The sequence below is a fragment of the Typopeltis vanoorti genome, chromosome 4 (assembly GCF_054136105.1).
Source record: "Typopeltis vanoorti isolate ZY-2024b chromosome 4, IOZ_Tvanoo_1.0, whole genome shotgun sequence".
NCBI lineage: Eukaryota > Metazoa > Arthropoda > Arachnida > Uropygi > Thelyphonidae > Typopeltis > Typopeltis vanoorti.
In genome coordinates this window covers 39,090,001-39,107,650 of record NC_143552.1, presented here as the reverse complement: position 1 = coordinate 39,107,650, position 17,650 = coordinate 39,090,001, and the positions used below count along the sequence as shown (strand labels likewise).

The 17,650-nt window shown below is 33.9% G+C and overlaps 1 protein-coding gene across 1 annotated transcript; it reads left to right on the top strand.

Moving 5' to 3' along the window:
• Window positions 1–8,418: 8,418 nt before the first annotated feature.
• LOC150107238 (G protein-coupled receptor 83-like) lies at window positions 8,419–9,861 on the top strand. The gene has a single exon (XM_090391747.1). It carries the CDS (start codon window positions 8,419–8,421, stop codon window positions 9,859–9,861), a length of 1,443 nt encoding a protein of 480 aa, XP_090247873.1.
• Window positions 9,862–17,650: the final 7,789 nt, after the last annotated feature.

Here is a 17,650-nt window from a genome sequence, read left to right as displayed (position 1 = left end):
CTTGAGACATCAGATCTCTCCCTCAGAAGAGCAAACGTCAGGACGAACTCGCAAATTAATAAAAAATATCTCTTTGAGTAAAAGCAAAAGTAAGCGAATATCTGAATGTTAAGAGGAGAAAGAGATACAATGGAAAGATGGTTTATGGTTATTCTATGTAGAGAATGTTTCCTTAATCACAGATACTACGGCAATAAAAGTAAAAAAAAAAAAAGAAGTGCTCATTTTTTAAATATAATTGGATTATATTTTATTACTGATGAGAATAAAGAGGTCAAGTTTCTTAATACATAGTTTCTGATTAGATTTAGGATCAATATTAAAAATAATGAGATAGATATTATTCAAGTTTTGTTATTTTGCAAACGTTCGAAATCCAAACAAAAGGTGTGTTTTATGATGTAGTCATACTTACTCCTGTTTTACACATTAAGTCAATAAGAGCCTGTCATCAGCTGTTGCTAGACGAAGTTCCATGTTAAAATGAATAGTTAATATCCTAACCGTACCGAAGATAGAAAGAGATTATCAGAATTCAAATGCTATTTTTTTTAAAGTTACAATAAGTTCCGCAGAAAAGCTATGACCGTTCCTGTGACTGTTTTGTTATAGTTGTTTTTTAATATTACAACTGAAACGATTACTACAGTTATAAGGATGTGTATTATGTCCGTTATGCGTACAATCTTCTGAATGATTTGCCTGTTTTGAGGGGAAAAAATTCCGAGTTTTTGAGAAAAACCGCTGCACCGCTTACAGTATGAAGCTGGCTAACTGATATTCAGTCGAAAAGGTCTTAAGCCTATTTTTAGTATCCTGTGATTCCATTCTAAATTTTAAAATAAATGATACAGTACATTTCCACTAAAAGTACAAACTTGTTTACGTACTGATTTACATTTCCTTAATTTTCCCTAAGCTGATTTGTTTCATTATCCTGTACATACTTTGTCAACAACTAATGTTATTTATTAGGTCGAAATAGCAACCAAACAAATGAGCTTTACTTCGTAATGTAATAAACTACCTTACTTCTTTCCCTGATTAATTGGAATCAGAGGTGCTGTGGGAATACGTCTGAAAGTATTGGAACGGCGCTCGTGACCGTCATGCAGATTATCAGAAACCATTTGCTGATGGTAGCTGCAGACAAGCAGCAATCATCTAGTGCGGGATCGACGTATTGAACCATTAGTGATAAATAAACAGCTCGCGCCTCTCTCTCTCTCTCTCTGTGTGTGTGTGTGTGTGTGTGTGTGTGTGTGTGTGTGTGTGTGTGTGTGTGTGTGTGTGTGTGTGTGTGTGTGTGTGTGTGTGTGTGTGTGTGTGTGTGTGTGTGTGTGTGTGTTGAGTGAATATTAGTTCTGCTTACGTCGAAGTCTTCCTACTCGTAAGGTATTATTCAATTCGAAACTCTGCATGTAGGTGACGCGTTCAGTGGATCGTTTGAATACTTTTAAAGAGTCGGTAAGCGGAATGAACATTCCTTCTTCTATAATAAGCTGCAATTGAAAACCATGGAACGTTGTTGTTCGATTCCATTCTAATGGATTGGACTTGGACAGCTAGTTTGGAATAAAGTCGATATTGATTCATTGTGCTCTGAAGAAGAACTGCTATTAGTCTTTTATCTCTGTAATAGATTTAACAACATAAAGCCTGGCTTATGGTATCATATCGTAGTAAAGTATTGCATCTTTATGTTTTCAAGATAAATAAAAAATGGAATTGTTAGTGAGAAATGTTGAAATGAAGAACAGAAATTTTATATTTATATAAAGAAATCGTTGAATATGCATCTATAGCTCTTAATAATGCATACCATCTTATGTGACGCTTGCAGTTCGCTTTAGTTCACTATGACTGTCCTTTGTAAATGATGCATCGTCATCCAAAGTGTGATCGATAAACGCAAGCCGTGTTTACGTTTTTGTTTGGTACACCAGCTGTTTCATCTACTTACACAGGCAAAAATCTAAAAGTTGTAGATCCCGGGTGACTTATTTTGTGAAATGCGTTGACCAACCCACAGCCTATGAGAAAATGCGGTGGAGTTCCTTCAAATAAGAAGTGCATTTCGTTTTTCGCTTCATGTAAACAAATGCACATCATATAATAATAATAAAAATATGCAAATTGCTATGTAAAAATACTAGAGAAATATCGCATATAAATTTGTTTAAGTTTATTTTTTATGTGAAAAAAAAACATAAATTCATTTTTTAACAAATTGTATCGAGTTTATCTGCGTTCACAAGCGAAAGTGTAAATTAACAAATTCTTAAGCATAATCCCCAACTTCAAGGAACTGAACACGCTTTATATTGTAGAGATAGGAGCCTTATCCATATAAAGTTCTGTATACCTGGCTTCAGAACCTCTGCGTTTGTACTTCAGTCCTCATCATGTTTAAGGATATCCTTTTCTCCAGTTTTCATGTCACCTTTATCATCCATATTTCCTTTTACGTCACTCTTTTCTCCGTATCTGAGCATCTTCAATAACCTCCAGAATATCTTGCCACCTTCTTGATATTTATTTTCTATGTTCTTAGCAAAGTCTTCCCATGACTTTTGTTTAGCTAGTTTTACACAGTGTTTAGCCTTCTTACATTTATTTCTATATTTTCTAAGAGCACAAGCTGACTTATTTGCCAGAAACTTTTGATATGCTTTCTTCTTTTCCTTCACTGCCTCTTTTAACTTCCTTTGTCCACATTGGAGTTCCGACTTTTCTATCTTTGCAGACAACCTCAATACATGTCTCTCTGGCTGAATCAATAAATGCTTTCTTCGTGGCTTGTCATTGAATCTTCATTGTTTTTTTCCTGTTCTCAAACTCTTTCAATTTTTCATGAATAATGTTTCTGTATTTCAGTCTACAGCTCATATCTGAGAGCTTCTTAACTTTTCTTCCCTTTAAAAGTTTCTTACATGTTCTTCTTTTCATGAAATTCAATTTTATCCTACTCAAGACTAAATAGTGATCACTTCCAATTTCAAATCCTCTGTACACTATGGTGCCCTGCACCAGCAAAAAGACATCGCTATCAACAATAACATAGTCAATGAGTCTTTTCTTATTCCTTGCCTCTTCTCTCCATGTGAATTTGTTCACATTTTTATGTTGGAACATGGTGTTAATAATAACCAGTCCACGTCTTGAACAGAAATTCAACAGATATTTGCCATTATTATTTGGTTTGCTCTTTTCTCCAAATTTTCCCAAAATATTTTTGTATGTCTCACAATCATTTCCTACTCTGCTATTTAGATCCCCAACAAGGACCAACTTTTCATTTTTCATTATGTCAGTTGCTATCTCTAAAGCCTCAAAACATTCTTCACTTCTACTTTAGTAGAATCTTCTGTGGGACCATAGGCACAAATAAGTCTCATTGTCCAGTTTCTCCGTTCTGATATTTGTTCACATCACCTTACTTGAAATTGCCTGCCATTCAAGAAGGTTGGCCTCTTATTTAGTGTGGCTACTCTGTGGCTACGCCTTATTTTCCTTGATTGTCATTGCCTGAATATAACATTTTGTATTTATTGCTCAGAAAGATCTCACCAGTTTTTGTCTCTTTTGTTTCATCACCCCTATTATGTTGATCTCGTACTTATCCAGTTCCTCAGCTAGCTCCATTTGTTTGCCATTCAGACATCTTATGTTGATATGCCGATCTTGAACTCTGGTGATGTTGTTTTTTAGGATTTGTTCTGGTTGCTGACTTTTCGCTGTTCGCCCTGGTTCACTGATGAAAACAACGGGGGCCTTGTTTAAGCAGGCGACGTCCCAGCCGGCATGAAATTCGGTCATGTTGTACCATCATTTTATTGGTTTAAGCCAATAAGAATACAATTTGTTCGGCTAAATCCCAAATTTCTAGCCCATCTTCGTTCGTTTAGTATCCAGGTAGATACCTAACAGGGTGCACCACGAGAAGGTGAGGAGTGGACATTAAGTCAGAAGCCCTGATCAGTTCTTCGCATTGCTTTAAAGGGTATGTGGAGGTCTCCTCTCAGTTATAGAGCTTTGACCATTAAGCATGCCCCTTGCAGTTTTATTCTTTCACTGAAAGAGCTTCCGTCCAAAACAATTCGCTTAGCGCAGCCTTTTGCCTTTTAGTCTGCTGAATGCTACCACGTGATCGCTTTGCATGCGTTTCGAAATTTTGGATGTGTACCAGCTTTCTACTCTTAACCGTCAGTTATACAAATCGCCACAGGTCAATCGTTCGAATTTTTGATTGTCATCTTCAGAAGTAGAGCTCACCCTTAGATGTTGGTCACCAGTGTGTATAAATGCATTTTGTCTGGTTAACGTGTAGAAGCGAGTAGACGTGTCCACGGATAACCACTGTATGTGCGCACTTTAATTTTTTTTGAATGGGAGGAGATGGACAGTGCGTGTTTGTGCCTGATATTAATGTTTGAGAGGAATTCATTATGTTGTTTTGAGTAATTTCCCTCTACTTTTTCATCTCTCTACTCGTATATAGCGCTCATTTCAGCTCTCTGTAAGTCCCTAGGTGTCTGTTGTCGAATAGTAGTTTTGTTGATCATGTTTTTCGTTTCACTTATTAGTGTTTATTTTACTTATATGTCATGTAGTTTGTTGACCGTGGTCTTGTTATCGGGTACTTTTCTCCGGTTATTCTGTACATTGGATTGAAGTAGTGTTTCAGCATGACTATGTAGGGACACAAGTGTTTTAGTTTCAAGTGTGGGATTTCTCTTTGTTCCAAGAATGATATTGCAACGATTGAAATCTGTTGAGTTTGTAGTCTGCAGAGAATGGGTATGATGTAATTGTACATCATAAAATGTTTTCCCATAATGCCTTAAAGATTAGTATTTTTATGTGTGTGGGAGCAATGTTTTTAATAGGCATGGTTTGCTTGCTATTATATGAGTTTCGTACGGAGATAATTTGTATGGCTATACCAACTTTGTTCAACATCGAAGTGAAGTCCGAGATAACGTGTTAATGTCACCTGTGTGATGGTTGAGCTTTTAGGATCAATGCTTTGTGTATAGGAGGATGGATGTCGGATAGTCAGTTCAAGAAATGAAAGGGGGGATATATCATATGGGAACTTCGATTTAAACGTTAAATATATTTTTATATCTTCCAAAAACAAAATAATAATCAAGCATGTACTAATTGTATTTCGGTGCAGCATCTAATATTCTCGAGTTAATTTATTTAAGGAATCTGCGGACACAAAGCCATCGTTCAAATTCTTCTTAAAAATTCCTCATATATGATGTGATTATTTTATAAATGAATCTGAAGTCTACTCTTTGCACTCAAACGATTAGAAACATATTATTCCATATCTGTATCCACCTGACCTGTGCATATGACTCGTGAATATATCCTATTAGAATCCCTATTGAAAATACTATAGAAAAGAGTCTCTTTCTTACGTCACACCGTTAATTTTTCCTTCTAATTCCCTCTACATGAGTCAGCTTGAGTCAGGCTATATTTCCTTACTGTAGGTGTAGGAAATAAAATTTAATTGGTTCAAAGCCGTTTCCTTGCTTGACTGCCAAAATATGTTCTGGTGTTAAAGAAGTTTATTTTCATCTTACGAGTCAGCTAATTATTAACTGAAATATTATTGCTGCTTTGGTTATTTACATATCATTGAGCTCCAGGCCAAGTTTCAAGAACTATGCTATTGCTTATTCTTTATAACCAAGAGTAAAAAGATGCTCTAATCGTAATTTTAATTACATGTTCTTGCACTTTAAACTAAATGGTAACACCTATTACGTTCCTTTTTTTGTTAAACCGAAATAAGATTAACACCACTGCATTTCCACATAAAAATAATACATTATAGCTGATTATTCAACAGAAATCAATAATAGAACTTAACCTCTAATTACATTCGTTACTTTTATTTTGTTGTTTCAGTGCTTAACTATAGTTGTTGTCACAAGAAAAGTTAAAATTATTTAGAAATATTTCATTTTTTTGCACTTTGGAATAACTTTCCCTCTAGACTGGCATTCATTATTCTGTTGTCCTTCTCATCGATCTTGATAAAGATAAGACTTAAAATAAGTGGATGTTGTGTTATTATCTATCGCAAAGGAAAATGTGTATTATTGTTTTGGAACAAGATCAAATTCGGATGAGAAGCGGGCACTTTCGTTTCATGTTTTGCTAGTCACATAAAATGTATCTAAATTTCTAAAATGTATCTAAAGTTCTTCGGGAAAATTTAGGTCTGAGAAACTTTATGAGAAACTGTACTAATTATCTTATCTTTAACTTATGATATTTCTGGTTTGCTATTTGATTGGTAGAGCACTCGAGTACATTAATAGCTCAAGCGACATCTCCCCATTACATTAAATATAGTACAATATTGAGAAGAAAGTTATTTGGTCACATACATATTTTGTTTAAAAGCGATTGAGTGCAAATTTTTTACAGTTTTATCAATACGTTTATCTGTAAAATAACTGCTTTACCTTCTGTTTAAAATAATATTGCACTAATTTTTCTTTCATCCCGTTGCTTTAATACTGTCTGATATTAATCGCATCGATTCTTACATTCGCAAAAATGGATCAAAGAAAGATAAAGCACTTACTAAAATCTAGCAAGGCTTAACGAACCGGAAAGATTCTAGATGTTCGATTCTGTCTCATGAGATGTCTGGTCAGTGTTGTTAGAAGATATGGAAATAAGCATTCCCAAAACGTTGAGACTTTTTAATTTAACAAAGTAGTGTGTAGAAAACATCGTAAAAGTCCTCTGGAGAAAATCTCTTGACTAACTCAGTTTATTTCATTAGTTTGCTTAAGGCGAGCTGCACTTAGTTTTTGTTTTCTTGTTAAGTTTCCAGCTAGAAATATTTTAAAACTAAAACAATGCCTTTTATAAAATTATGATTTCCAGGGAATGACTGCATAAATTTAATAACAATTAACACCACGATACTATTTTGAATTTCGTGGACTGCACCTTACAGTACAAAATTAACAACATATTTCTGCTGATGTGTAATAAAGTGTTAATTTATGATATGGTATTTTCACTTCACTAGTATAAATATACTAATGAATAGTATGTTAGTTAAAACAAATATGCTATTAATTAAATTGCATTATGCAAATTCAATTTCAGCATAACAGATTGGTTCATCAAAGATTGAGGTGTGATTGGATCAAAAACTGTACTTTAGACGTCTGTGTAAAGTAATGAAAAAAACTCACATTTACAAACATTGTTTAAAGAGGGACCTATTTACAAAAAAGAAGAAAAGTCACAATGGTCTGTTTGTTGTGCGGAAGAGGAAAAAATCTAATAAATTTACTCCCGATCGCTACAGACTATAGCAGTCTCTCTCTCTCTCTCTCTCTCTCTCTCTCTCTCTCTATATATATATATATATATATATATATATATATATATATATATATTCAACTTATATAATTTCTTATATTCAGCTGAATAATATAAGAAAACATTTCAGAAACAGGCATATTCCAAGTGCCACATTCGCACGAATACGGTTAAGGTTGAAAATAAATGATTGTAAAACAAATAAATGAATAAATATAGGTACGTCACGGGTTCAAGTATTCATCTATTGATCATAAAGAATATGGATAACTAAGTAACTAAGGTGTGTGTGTGTGTGCGCGAGCGCGCCTGCAGCTACGATCTAAATCAAAGTCATTTGCTGGTCAACATTTTCATATGGATAACCTGAGCAGCACAGCTTTTTTTAACATCTAATGTACAGTCATTAAAACTTGAATTCCTTCATTGTTTTTTCAGATTTCTTATAATTCTGAGAACAACCCCCCACCCCTACTCTAAGAATCTTTATAGAGTGAGTATATCAACAGAGAAGGAAAAACATTAAATTACTGTTCTTTTTTTTGTTTCTTTTATTTTCATTTAAATTTAAAATTTAAATTTTTATTTAAATTTTAAATTTAAATAAAAATTTTAAATTTTATTTAAATTTTATTTAAAAATAATATTTTATTTATACTAAGAACTCGGTTATGATTTGAATATACTTAATTCGTAATATGCAAGTATTTCATATAGTTAACATGCATTTTTTTTATCTTAAAATGTTATGTGATCTGCCCTCCTGAAAGCCAGGATTTTATAAATAAATTGTTTTCCTTATAAGTAGATATTTATTAATATACATTGTTGAATATTTTTCCTGTAACAGATTTTCGATAAAATAATTAATAATTTGCTATTCTATTTTCTTTATTTGCAGAGTGCCGAGGTCACGGATTTGGAACGAAAATTACTGCAATAACAAAGGAAGTTAATATTTTCAAGAGAAATGTAACCTTCATTCATCATTTTAATATTATTACTCCCGGGTGGATTTTTACTAACAGAATCTTTCCATAAAGATAGATGATGAACACTTCCCAGATGTTCCAATCGACATATACCGAGCTAATAAATGCGTTTCCTGGCATCGCTAAATGGAACAACTCTCAAACTGACGACACAACTTGGAATCTTACTATGCAGTTTTCAGATTTGGTCAGCACGCAAGGTATCACCACAAGAGAAGCGATCATAATTGTATTTTATGCATTGGTGGTTATAGTGTCGGTATTTGGGAACACTTTAGTCTGCAATGTTATCCTACGTTATCGCTGTATGCGCACGACCACCTATGTCTTCATCGCCAATTTAGCCATTTCAGATATTCTGATGACGGTGCTTAATATTCCGTTCAATGTAGCTCGCATACTTATGGAAAACTGGCCATTTGGAAGATTCATGTGTAGCTTTGTGCCTCTTGTTCAAGTGACTTCAGTATATGTGTCCACTTTCACTATGATGTGCATTGCGTGGGATCGGTATCAAGTTATCATTAAACCTCTCCATCCTAGGTTACGTACTGTCCAAGCTGTAATTCTGATGATTGTCGTTTGGTTTGTAGCTCTGCTGTTATCCATTCCTCACGCAATATATAACGAGATCGTAGAGGTATTTACATACAGGAAGTTGATAAGGTGCAGGGTGAATTATCCTTTACCAGAATGGGAACTGCGAAGGTGGGTCACTTTGGGTACATTTCTCACGCAGTTCGTAGTGCCATTATCTATTATAGGTGTCCTGTACGGACGCATTATGGTCCAAGTGTGGTCTAGAGGAGTGCTGGGAGCTGTGACAGAAGAACAACTTGCCAGCCAAAACCGTGCCAAGTGGAAGACCATGAAGATGCTTGTCGTGGTGGTGATTCTATTTGCAATTTGTTGGCTACCTTTGAATCTCTTTCACGTCATCCTCGACGTCAGTGAGTCTCAAGGTCAGACTATGCAAAACTCAACGGTGTTTTTTCTTTGTCACTGGTTAGCCATGAGTAGTGTTTGCTACAACCCTTTCATTTACTGCTGGCTTAATGAAAAGTTCCGTACTGGAGCGAAGGCATGCTTTAAATACATATTCTACTTCAATGTCAAGCCACCAGCTTCTCTCCATGTAGTTGAGACTATAGCGAGGTATCCCACTCTCGATCCTAGGTATAATCAGCACAGAGCAAATTCATTTAGGACGATAACAAGCAGTCTTCGTTCTCAAGTTTCACTTAAAATTTCAAACAAAGATAATGTCAGAGTAAAGAGTCCATCCCGTTCTTATTATCACTCTGGACGATTAAAACTTAATAAAGATCTACAGAACAAGTTTTCCAAGCAGTCTTTGTACTTAGCAACTTCACGAAAATGGTCCTCAGTTAGTGAGTTCAAAACAAACAACTGCAAGAAAGTTAGACGCAGTTTTTCAGCTGATAATTTTCATTCTTTCATTGAAGTGTCGGTCCTCGGAACCGAAGGCACTGATGTATAAAACATTCTTTGGTTTAATTGTCTTATTTTGCTATCTAAAGCTGCTAATGTTATATTGAAGATATCGTCAACAGCTGAATTATATATATATATGATATAAGTCAAAATAAATTATCCTCAATGGCTTCATTTCATGGGTTACCTGACAATATTACACATAAGGATATATCATTCTAAAAATTATGAACGTTTAACAGATAAATTAAGTTTTTCAACATGAAGCTGTTTTTTCAAACAACCCAAATGTCTACTATAAAAACATGAAAGTTCCAACTAGTAGCTTTATCTCATTTATTAAAAGGTTAATTAACTTTTTATTTATAACATAGCTGGTGAGGGGAATTGAAAATCCAAAGAATATTGAAATTCTGAAACTACGCTGTTTGAGACAGAATGAATTAATGTTAATTTAATACATTACTAATTTAGCTAGGCGTGATAAAGTTCGCCAATCAAAAACATTTTTCGTCGTCCACGAGACATTTGAAAATGAGTAAAAAAGTGGGCAGTGAAATAAAAACAAAAAAAGGAAAAGAAAAAAGCAGTTAGTTTTACTCAAAAATTACTATATCAGTAAAACGTGCATAGTTAGCATAGCTGAAATTGCGAAATGCTTAGAGTCATATTAATTGAATTGCACAGGCCCAAGGAATTATCGCATTATCTATTTTTATCTGCTTTAGCATGCCATTTCCATACATGTTCCGCATACCAGTTCGGAGCAGACAACTTTAAATAAAGCAGAAATAGTTCTTTTAATTACGGAAGTCCAACTTTTCGAAAAAAATTACAAAAACTGAGATTAATTCGTAGCGTACGACATTCTTACATTATGTTAAGAGTACATTATTTAATTTTCTTCTTTTTTTTCTTCTTAAACTGAAAAGCGGTTACTAAATTAGTAACCTAAATTAGTTAGTAGTTATTAAATTAATAAAAAAAGAGCATATAAGGGAAATTTAGTTCTCGTGTGCAGTTGTAATACAATGAAAAATGCATGCATGCTTGTTATCGTCCGAAATGTGTACTGAGTTTATACGGAAAATAGTTTATGAACGTAATACTGTATTCATCATCATCATCATGCGTATCAAGGATTTAGGCCTAGCATGGCCTGTTCCGACCTTAGAAGTCATCGTTGAATCGTTTAAGAGGACGTCCTGGTTTTCTTTTTCCTAATAGCTTGTACTTCAAGGCTTGATTTGGTAATTTTTCTGTTTTCATTCTTTGAACGTGTTCCATCCATTATGTTTATATTTTTTCATTTTTTCTATTACTGGTTCTTGGTTTAATTCTTTCCTAATTTCTTCATTTCTTTTGTGATCAAATAGGGTATACTTTGCAGTTTTTCTCATAACTTCATTTCTGCTGTTTTTAATCTTTTTGTCTTTTTTTTTATTGTCCATATTTCGCTTCCATACATTAAGACTGTTAGGGCTAATGTATTGTATGAATAAGTTTTAAAAGAGGTACACCATGAGTAGATATATCGATACAAAATTAATAACGGAAAAAACTCACGTACAAAGATTATTTAATAATATAATTTTCGTCTGTGTGTCACAGGCATCTTCAGTACATATTAAGCTCAAATTAAACAATTACTGACAATTCCAAAAAGCGCCACCTAAGTAGCTGGTGTAAGATAACTAAAAAGGTCAATAAATTAAATTTCCTAAAAAAAATTAATACAATAAAAAGTTAGGAAAGATTAGCTGATTTATAAAGTACTATCTCCCATAAAGGGGATAGACGTAAGCGTCGGATCTGTTTAAGTTAGGAGAATGAAGTAGAGTTTCACATGTTTCTTTATAAAGGCGTTCCATGAGGAACTGACTTTTGTGAAGAAATCTTGTATTTCTCCAATGAACTCTATGTCTAGTGAAGATGGCATGTTCTGCAAGTCCAGACTTTTCAGGTTTAAAGTATTCAATATAAGATTGGTGTTCTTCTAGCCGAATAGAGGAAGATCTTCTCGTTTGTCCGAAATAAGATAATCCACAAGAGCACGGAATCTGGTAGGCACCTGGGTGATTAAGATGTGGAAGCTTGTCCTTAGGAGAAGTGAGAAAGGTGGAGATTTTTATAAACGGTCGAAAGGCAACAAAAATATTCAGTGGTTTTAAAACTTTTGCTATACGTTCACTGATGTCTTGTATTTGATTTTGTAACACATTCTGTTATTTTTCCTTTAAAAATAAGTTGTATCAACAAATTGAAGGAACTGCAATAGTCGATCCTCTTTCTCCTGCTATCTCCAATTTCTTTATGAAACATTTTGAACAACTTATGTTTGACAACATTTCTCCCAGACCTACTCATTGGTTCAGATATGTCGACGACCTTTTTGCTGTATGGAATGGCTCTTCGGATGAACTTCAACAATTTCTCACAAAGTTAAACGCACTTCATCCTAGGATCAAGTTTACCCTAGAAGTAGAATCAAATAAGTAGTTAGCCTTTTTAGATCTTCTAATTCATCGCCATTCTTATGGTAACCTACCTTTCTCAGTTTATAGAAAGAAGACTCATACAGGCCATTATATCTATGCGGACTCTCATCACCATCCCAGGTAAAAGGCAGGAACTATTAAAACACTGTTCATCGGACCTACTCCTTTTGTTCTTCAGAATATCTTTTACAGAAAGAACTACAATACATAACTTCCTTTCTATCTAATGGTTATAAGAATTGCTTCATTAAGAGAACTTTGAGTAGTTTTAATGTCTTCCTCTTCAAACACAGACGAAATAATGCGCATTCCTATCCCTTATGTACAAGGCATCAGTGAACGTATAGCAAAAGTTTTAAACCCACTGAATATTTTTGTTGCCTTTCGACCGTTTAGAAAAATCTCCACCTTTCTCACTTCCCCTAAGGACAAGCTTCCACATCTTAATCACCCAGGTGTCTACCAGATTCCGTGCTCTTGTGGATTATCTTATTTCGGACAAACGGGAAGATCTTCCTCTATTCGGCTAGAAGAACACCAATCTTATATTGAGTACTTTAAACCTAAAAAGTCTGGACTTGCAGAACATGCCATCTTCACTAGACATAGAGTTCATTGTAGAAAGACAAGATTTCTTCACAAAAGTCAGTTCCTCATGGAACGCCTTTATAAAGAAACATGTGAAACTCTACTTCATTCTCCTAACTTAAACAGATTCGACCGCTTACGTCTATCCCCTTTATGGGAGATAGTACTTTATAAATCAGCTAATCTTTCCTAACTTTTTATTGTATTAATTTTTTTAGGAAATTTAATTTATTTACCTTTTTAGTTATCTTACACCAGCTACTTAGGTGGCGCTTTTTGGAATTGTCAGTTATTGTTTAATTTGAGCTTAATATGTACTGAAGATGCTTGTGACAGGCATCTTCAGTACATATTAAGGTACTGAAGGCGAAAATTATACTATTAAATAATCTTTGTACGTGAGTTTTTTCCATTATTAATTTTGTATCGTAATGTATTGTATACTTTTAGTCTGGTTTGTTTTTGAACTAGGTTTAAATATAGAGTTAATTACACGTGTTATTTTTAAATATTTTGCAATTTTTACTTTTATATCTTTTTGATTTTCATATATGATCATGCATCCTAGGTAGTTAAATGAATTCACCTGTTCTAAGATCTTGTTATCTATTACTATACTAATACTGTATTTACTTTGCTATTTATAAACAATGCTTAGAAATTTCAAAACCTGGAGTTATTGGCAATCATTCTAGATGTTAGAGGTTAAACGTGACCTCCAAAAAAAAAAAAAAAAAAAAAAAAAATCCACGTTGTTCTCCATAATAGAGATTTTCAGATTATCTTAGCCTTAGGCGTCGAACGATACTAATAACTATGATGATCATTTGCTATTCACAAGATAGTTACAAATAGCTGAAAAGCGTTATTTGATCGAAATGCGACTCGTGAAGAATAGACAACACTGAGGCACTTTCATATTATTATAAATCTAGTGTAAGTTGTTTGACCCAATCAAGTTCTCCAAGAAACATAGTTTAAAAAGAAACTTCAAGAAATTTTTATGATGATTTGGTGCTTGAGTTCGAGGCACATGAACAAAAACTGACTTTCACAAAATTATAATTAGAGTGTAAAGCAAAGTTCAAATTTGCGCTAACTGCGGTAGGGATGATCATATAAATGCGAAACAAAACGTTGTTAGGTATGTGGGGAAAAATAATTATAAAGAAAAAGTCACATGTGTATGTGTATGCACATAGACTTATGATTATATAGTCGCAGAATAATGTCGGACGATAAAGATTAATGCAGTTATATGGAAAATATATTTTCTGTAAAATTTTTCGTGTGCGATCAAATTTTTGCATTGTACTTCACTTAAAAGGTATCGGGAAAAAAGTTTAATAATTTCAGGAAAATAATACTAGCAGTTAAAGAAGAAGAGGTGACCTTTTCGTCAAGAGTTTCAAATCTTAAAAATCCTACAGAACTTCAGGAATTTTCAATTCCCTTTAGCTACAAGACCATCGGAATTTTGATATCTTAGTCATGCCTGCGAAGAAGCTTTGTCGTTCATACCGTAAACTAGTTCTCTCAATCATAATACTTTAATATCCGCATGAAAGCTAGAAACTGTTATTCAGTGAGATAGCAGTAGTGCTACTGTTTAATGAGTTCTCTCATAATGATATTTGCATCAAAGTATTCGGCATGACGTTAATTTAAATGGTTCACATCATTTAATCCCTCACCGACAAACACTTAAGCTAGAATTTAAGTTAGGAAACTGTTACAGAGATAAACAAAGCCGACAGAATTTATAAATGAGAAGGACTTACGTTTAAAATTGGCTGATAACACACAGAAACTGTAAGTGGTTGTATTCTTCTAAGTATTATTAATGTATGTATTCCTTGTATTAAGGAATTTTTAGGTTTTTGCTATATTTATGGTCTGAGTGGTATAATTTTTGAAATATGTGAGAATGCCTCGATTTTACCCTTTAGAAGAGTCATCCTTTTTTGTGAGGTATAAAAGGTAAAAATCTAGAGCGGGCTAGGGAGGTCCGTGTATGAAAAATCAAAACTTGAAATACGTCAAGACTTTTCAATAGAATGGTTTTCAATGAAAACAGAGCATAAAACCGAAAAATTGGAAGTACTAAACATTGATTGAAAAGGCACTTGATAGTAAAATTAAAAGTCAAGAGTCATAGAATGTAAGGTTTAAGTTATGTTATTCATTTGATGGAGAGTGGAGACAGAACGCGATGGTCTCCTTGGAAGTTGAGAATGAACATTGTCAAGAAGGAGGTGAGGGCTAGATTTTCTCTCATGGTCTCGTAGAGTGCGTGATTGATTGGAATGGATTGCCTTGGATGTTGTGGGTGCAAGCAGTGAGAATGGATTCAAGAGCTGGTATGACAGCTAGTGCTTACAGTAGGGCCTTCCTAGATGAGTCCCTCGTTCCCTGGAGGTGTTGCTTAATAATAATTATTATTAATATGTACTGAAGATGCCTGTGACACACAGGCGAAAATTATACTATTAAATAATCTTTGTACGTGAGTGTTTTCCGTTATTAATTTTGTATTGTAATGTATTGTATATTTTTAGTCTGGTTTGTTTTTGAACTAGGCTTGGTTTAAATATAGAGTTAATTACACTTGTTATTTTTAAATATTTTGCAATTTTTACGTTTATATCTTTTTCGTTTTCATATGTGATCATGCATTCATATGTGATCATGTAGTTAAATGAATTCACTTGTTCTAAGATCTTGTTATCTATTACTATACTAATATTGTATTTAATTTGTTATTTATAAGAAATGCTTAGAAATTTCAAAACCTGGAGTTACTAGCAATCATTCTAGATGGTAGAGGTTAAACGTGAACCTCAAAAAACAATTTCCACAAATTATATCACACCTTCAAGGAGTCCAAGTACTCATTCTTAAAAGGTACATTAAAAGACATCACAGTTCATTTGTTCACTGATTTGCTATCTCCTTACCTCTGCTGTAATAGATATTATGCCAAACATATTAATAGACGATTAACAGAAACATGAGCATTGACAAACATGAAAAATTATGCAGTTAGGACTGATCCACCTTATCTTAAAATAAATTGGATTCCTGGATAGGCAAGATAGTCCTAACTGCATAATTTGTCATGTCTGTCAACGCTCATATTTCTGTTATGCAGAATAAAGTTACATCTGAGTTTCACTGAGAAAAACCTTAACATCAGTCTACAAAACGGATTAAATCACTTTATCTGAAAAACACATGTAATAGATTTTCAGATAAATACTATTTTAGTTTTAAAATAGTATGTTAGAACCCAGCACATTCCATCCTATCCCTTAAAAGAATATTTTACAATGCACTACGAAGTAATCCGTGCTGATTTACATATTTCTCAAATGAGATGGTGACCAGAAGAAATCAAAATCCATTTTTGAATTCAGCATTGAAAAAATCTATAAAAAAAGAAGTTTCTTTCAGGAAGAAAAAAATAATCATTTGCACTGTTGTTAAGTCATACGATTTAAGTCTGAGCAGCGAATCAGATGGTGATGGTGAATTCCGAAAAGATTGGTATGTACACCAATATGTACTACAGATTATCAGATGGATAAATCCTATTGCATACTTAGGAATTATCCACCTAATACCTGATATATTATGTGACTGTTTCATAAGAGAAACAAGTAAACCTAGTTTGAGACCATCGGATTGCAAAAGTACTTGAATTATTTTGTATCACTACACGTGAAGAATAAAAAAGATTTTGTTACTCCGCATAACAGAGGAGTATCTCTTTATAAGACAATGCTAAGATACGAAGAGCAACGAAAAGGAGATGAGATAGAATTTTCATTTTGTCATTGATTTATTGTGCAAAGATCTACTCCAACGAGACCATTTAAAATGCTAATCGATTGAGCACTTTTTGGGCGATTTGTATTCTTTGCATTGGGAGGTGTTTCATTGTTTATACAATAGCGGAATTAGATCTTTCGGTTAATCATTATGCTAGAAAAATATGCAGTTCGCGTTTTTTCACCCTCGTCAACTCTAAATGGGTTGATTAGCTACTCTTACAATACACTGCTTTGTGATGAATTGCACTACTCTTAAAGTCTGACCAATCAATCAATCATCCTGACATCAGCTGAAAATTACACTTTGGATGTGATTGATTAACAGATTAAAGACAATGTTCTGCTATGCAAAATTATAAAGCTACATTATTACATAAAATGAATCAAATATTAATTGCGAAGAAGATAAATAGATTAGAAATCCATTATTCGACTGTTCGGCATACTCTCGTAAGAAAATCTATTGAAAATCATGCATGCTTTAAATAAAAATAGGAATAACTTAAAAACAAATTTTTCCACACTTGTTGGCCGAATGGTTAACGTATCCGCACTCCAGCCAAGAGGCTGCGGGTTCGAATCCCGCGTAGGCATGAATGTTTGTGATTGTCTTCCATCTTCATACATTCATTCACCCACGTATAGATACGCTCTCCCAATATGGACTGGGTCACCATGGGAGTAGTAGACCCAAAACTTCCCGCAATGGGAGAAGCCTTCATCCTGCAGTAGGTAGAAAAACAGGCTGTTCATCATTGTTTTACACACACACACACACACACACACACACACACACACACACACACACTATTAGATAAACATCACACAATAGTCGCTTACCTTTAATTTTGGTTGATGTCTTTCTCATCAATCCATTAACGAACGTCGAAAGTGAAAAGCAACATGGGTGTTTGCA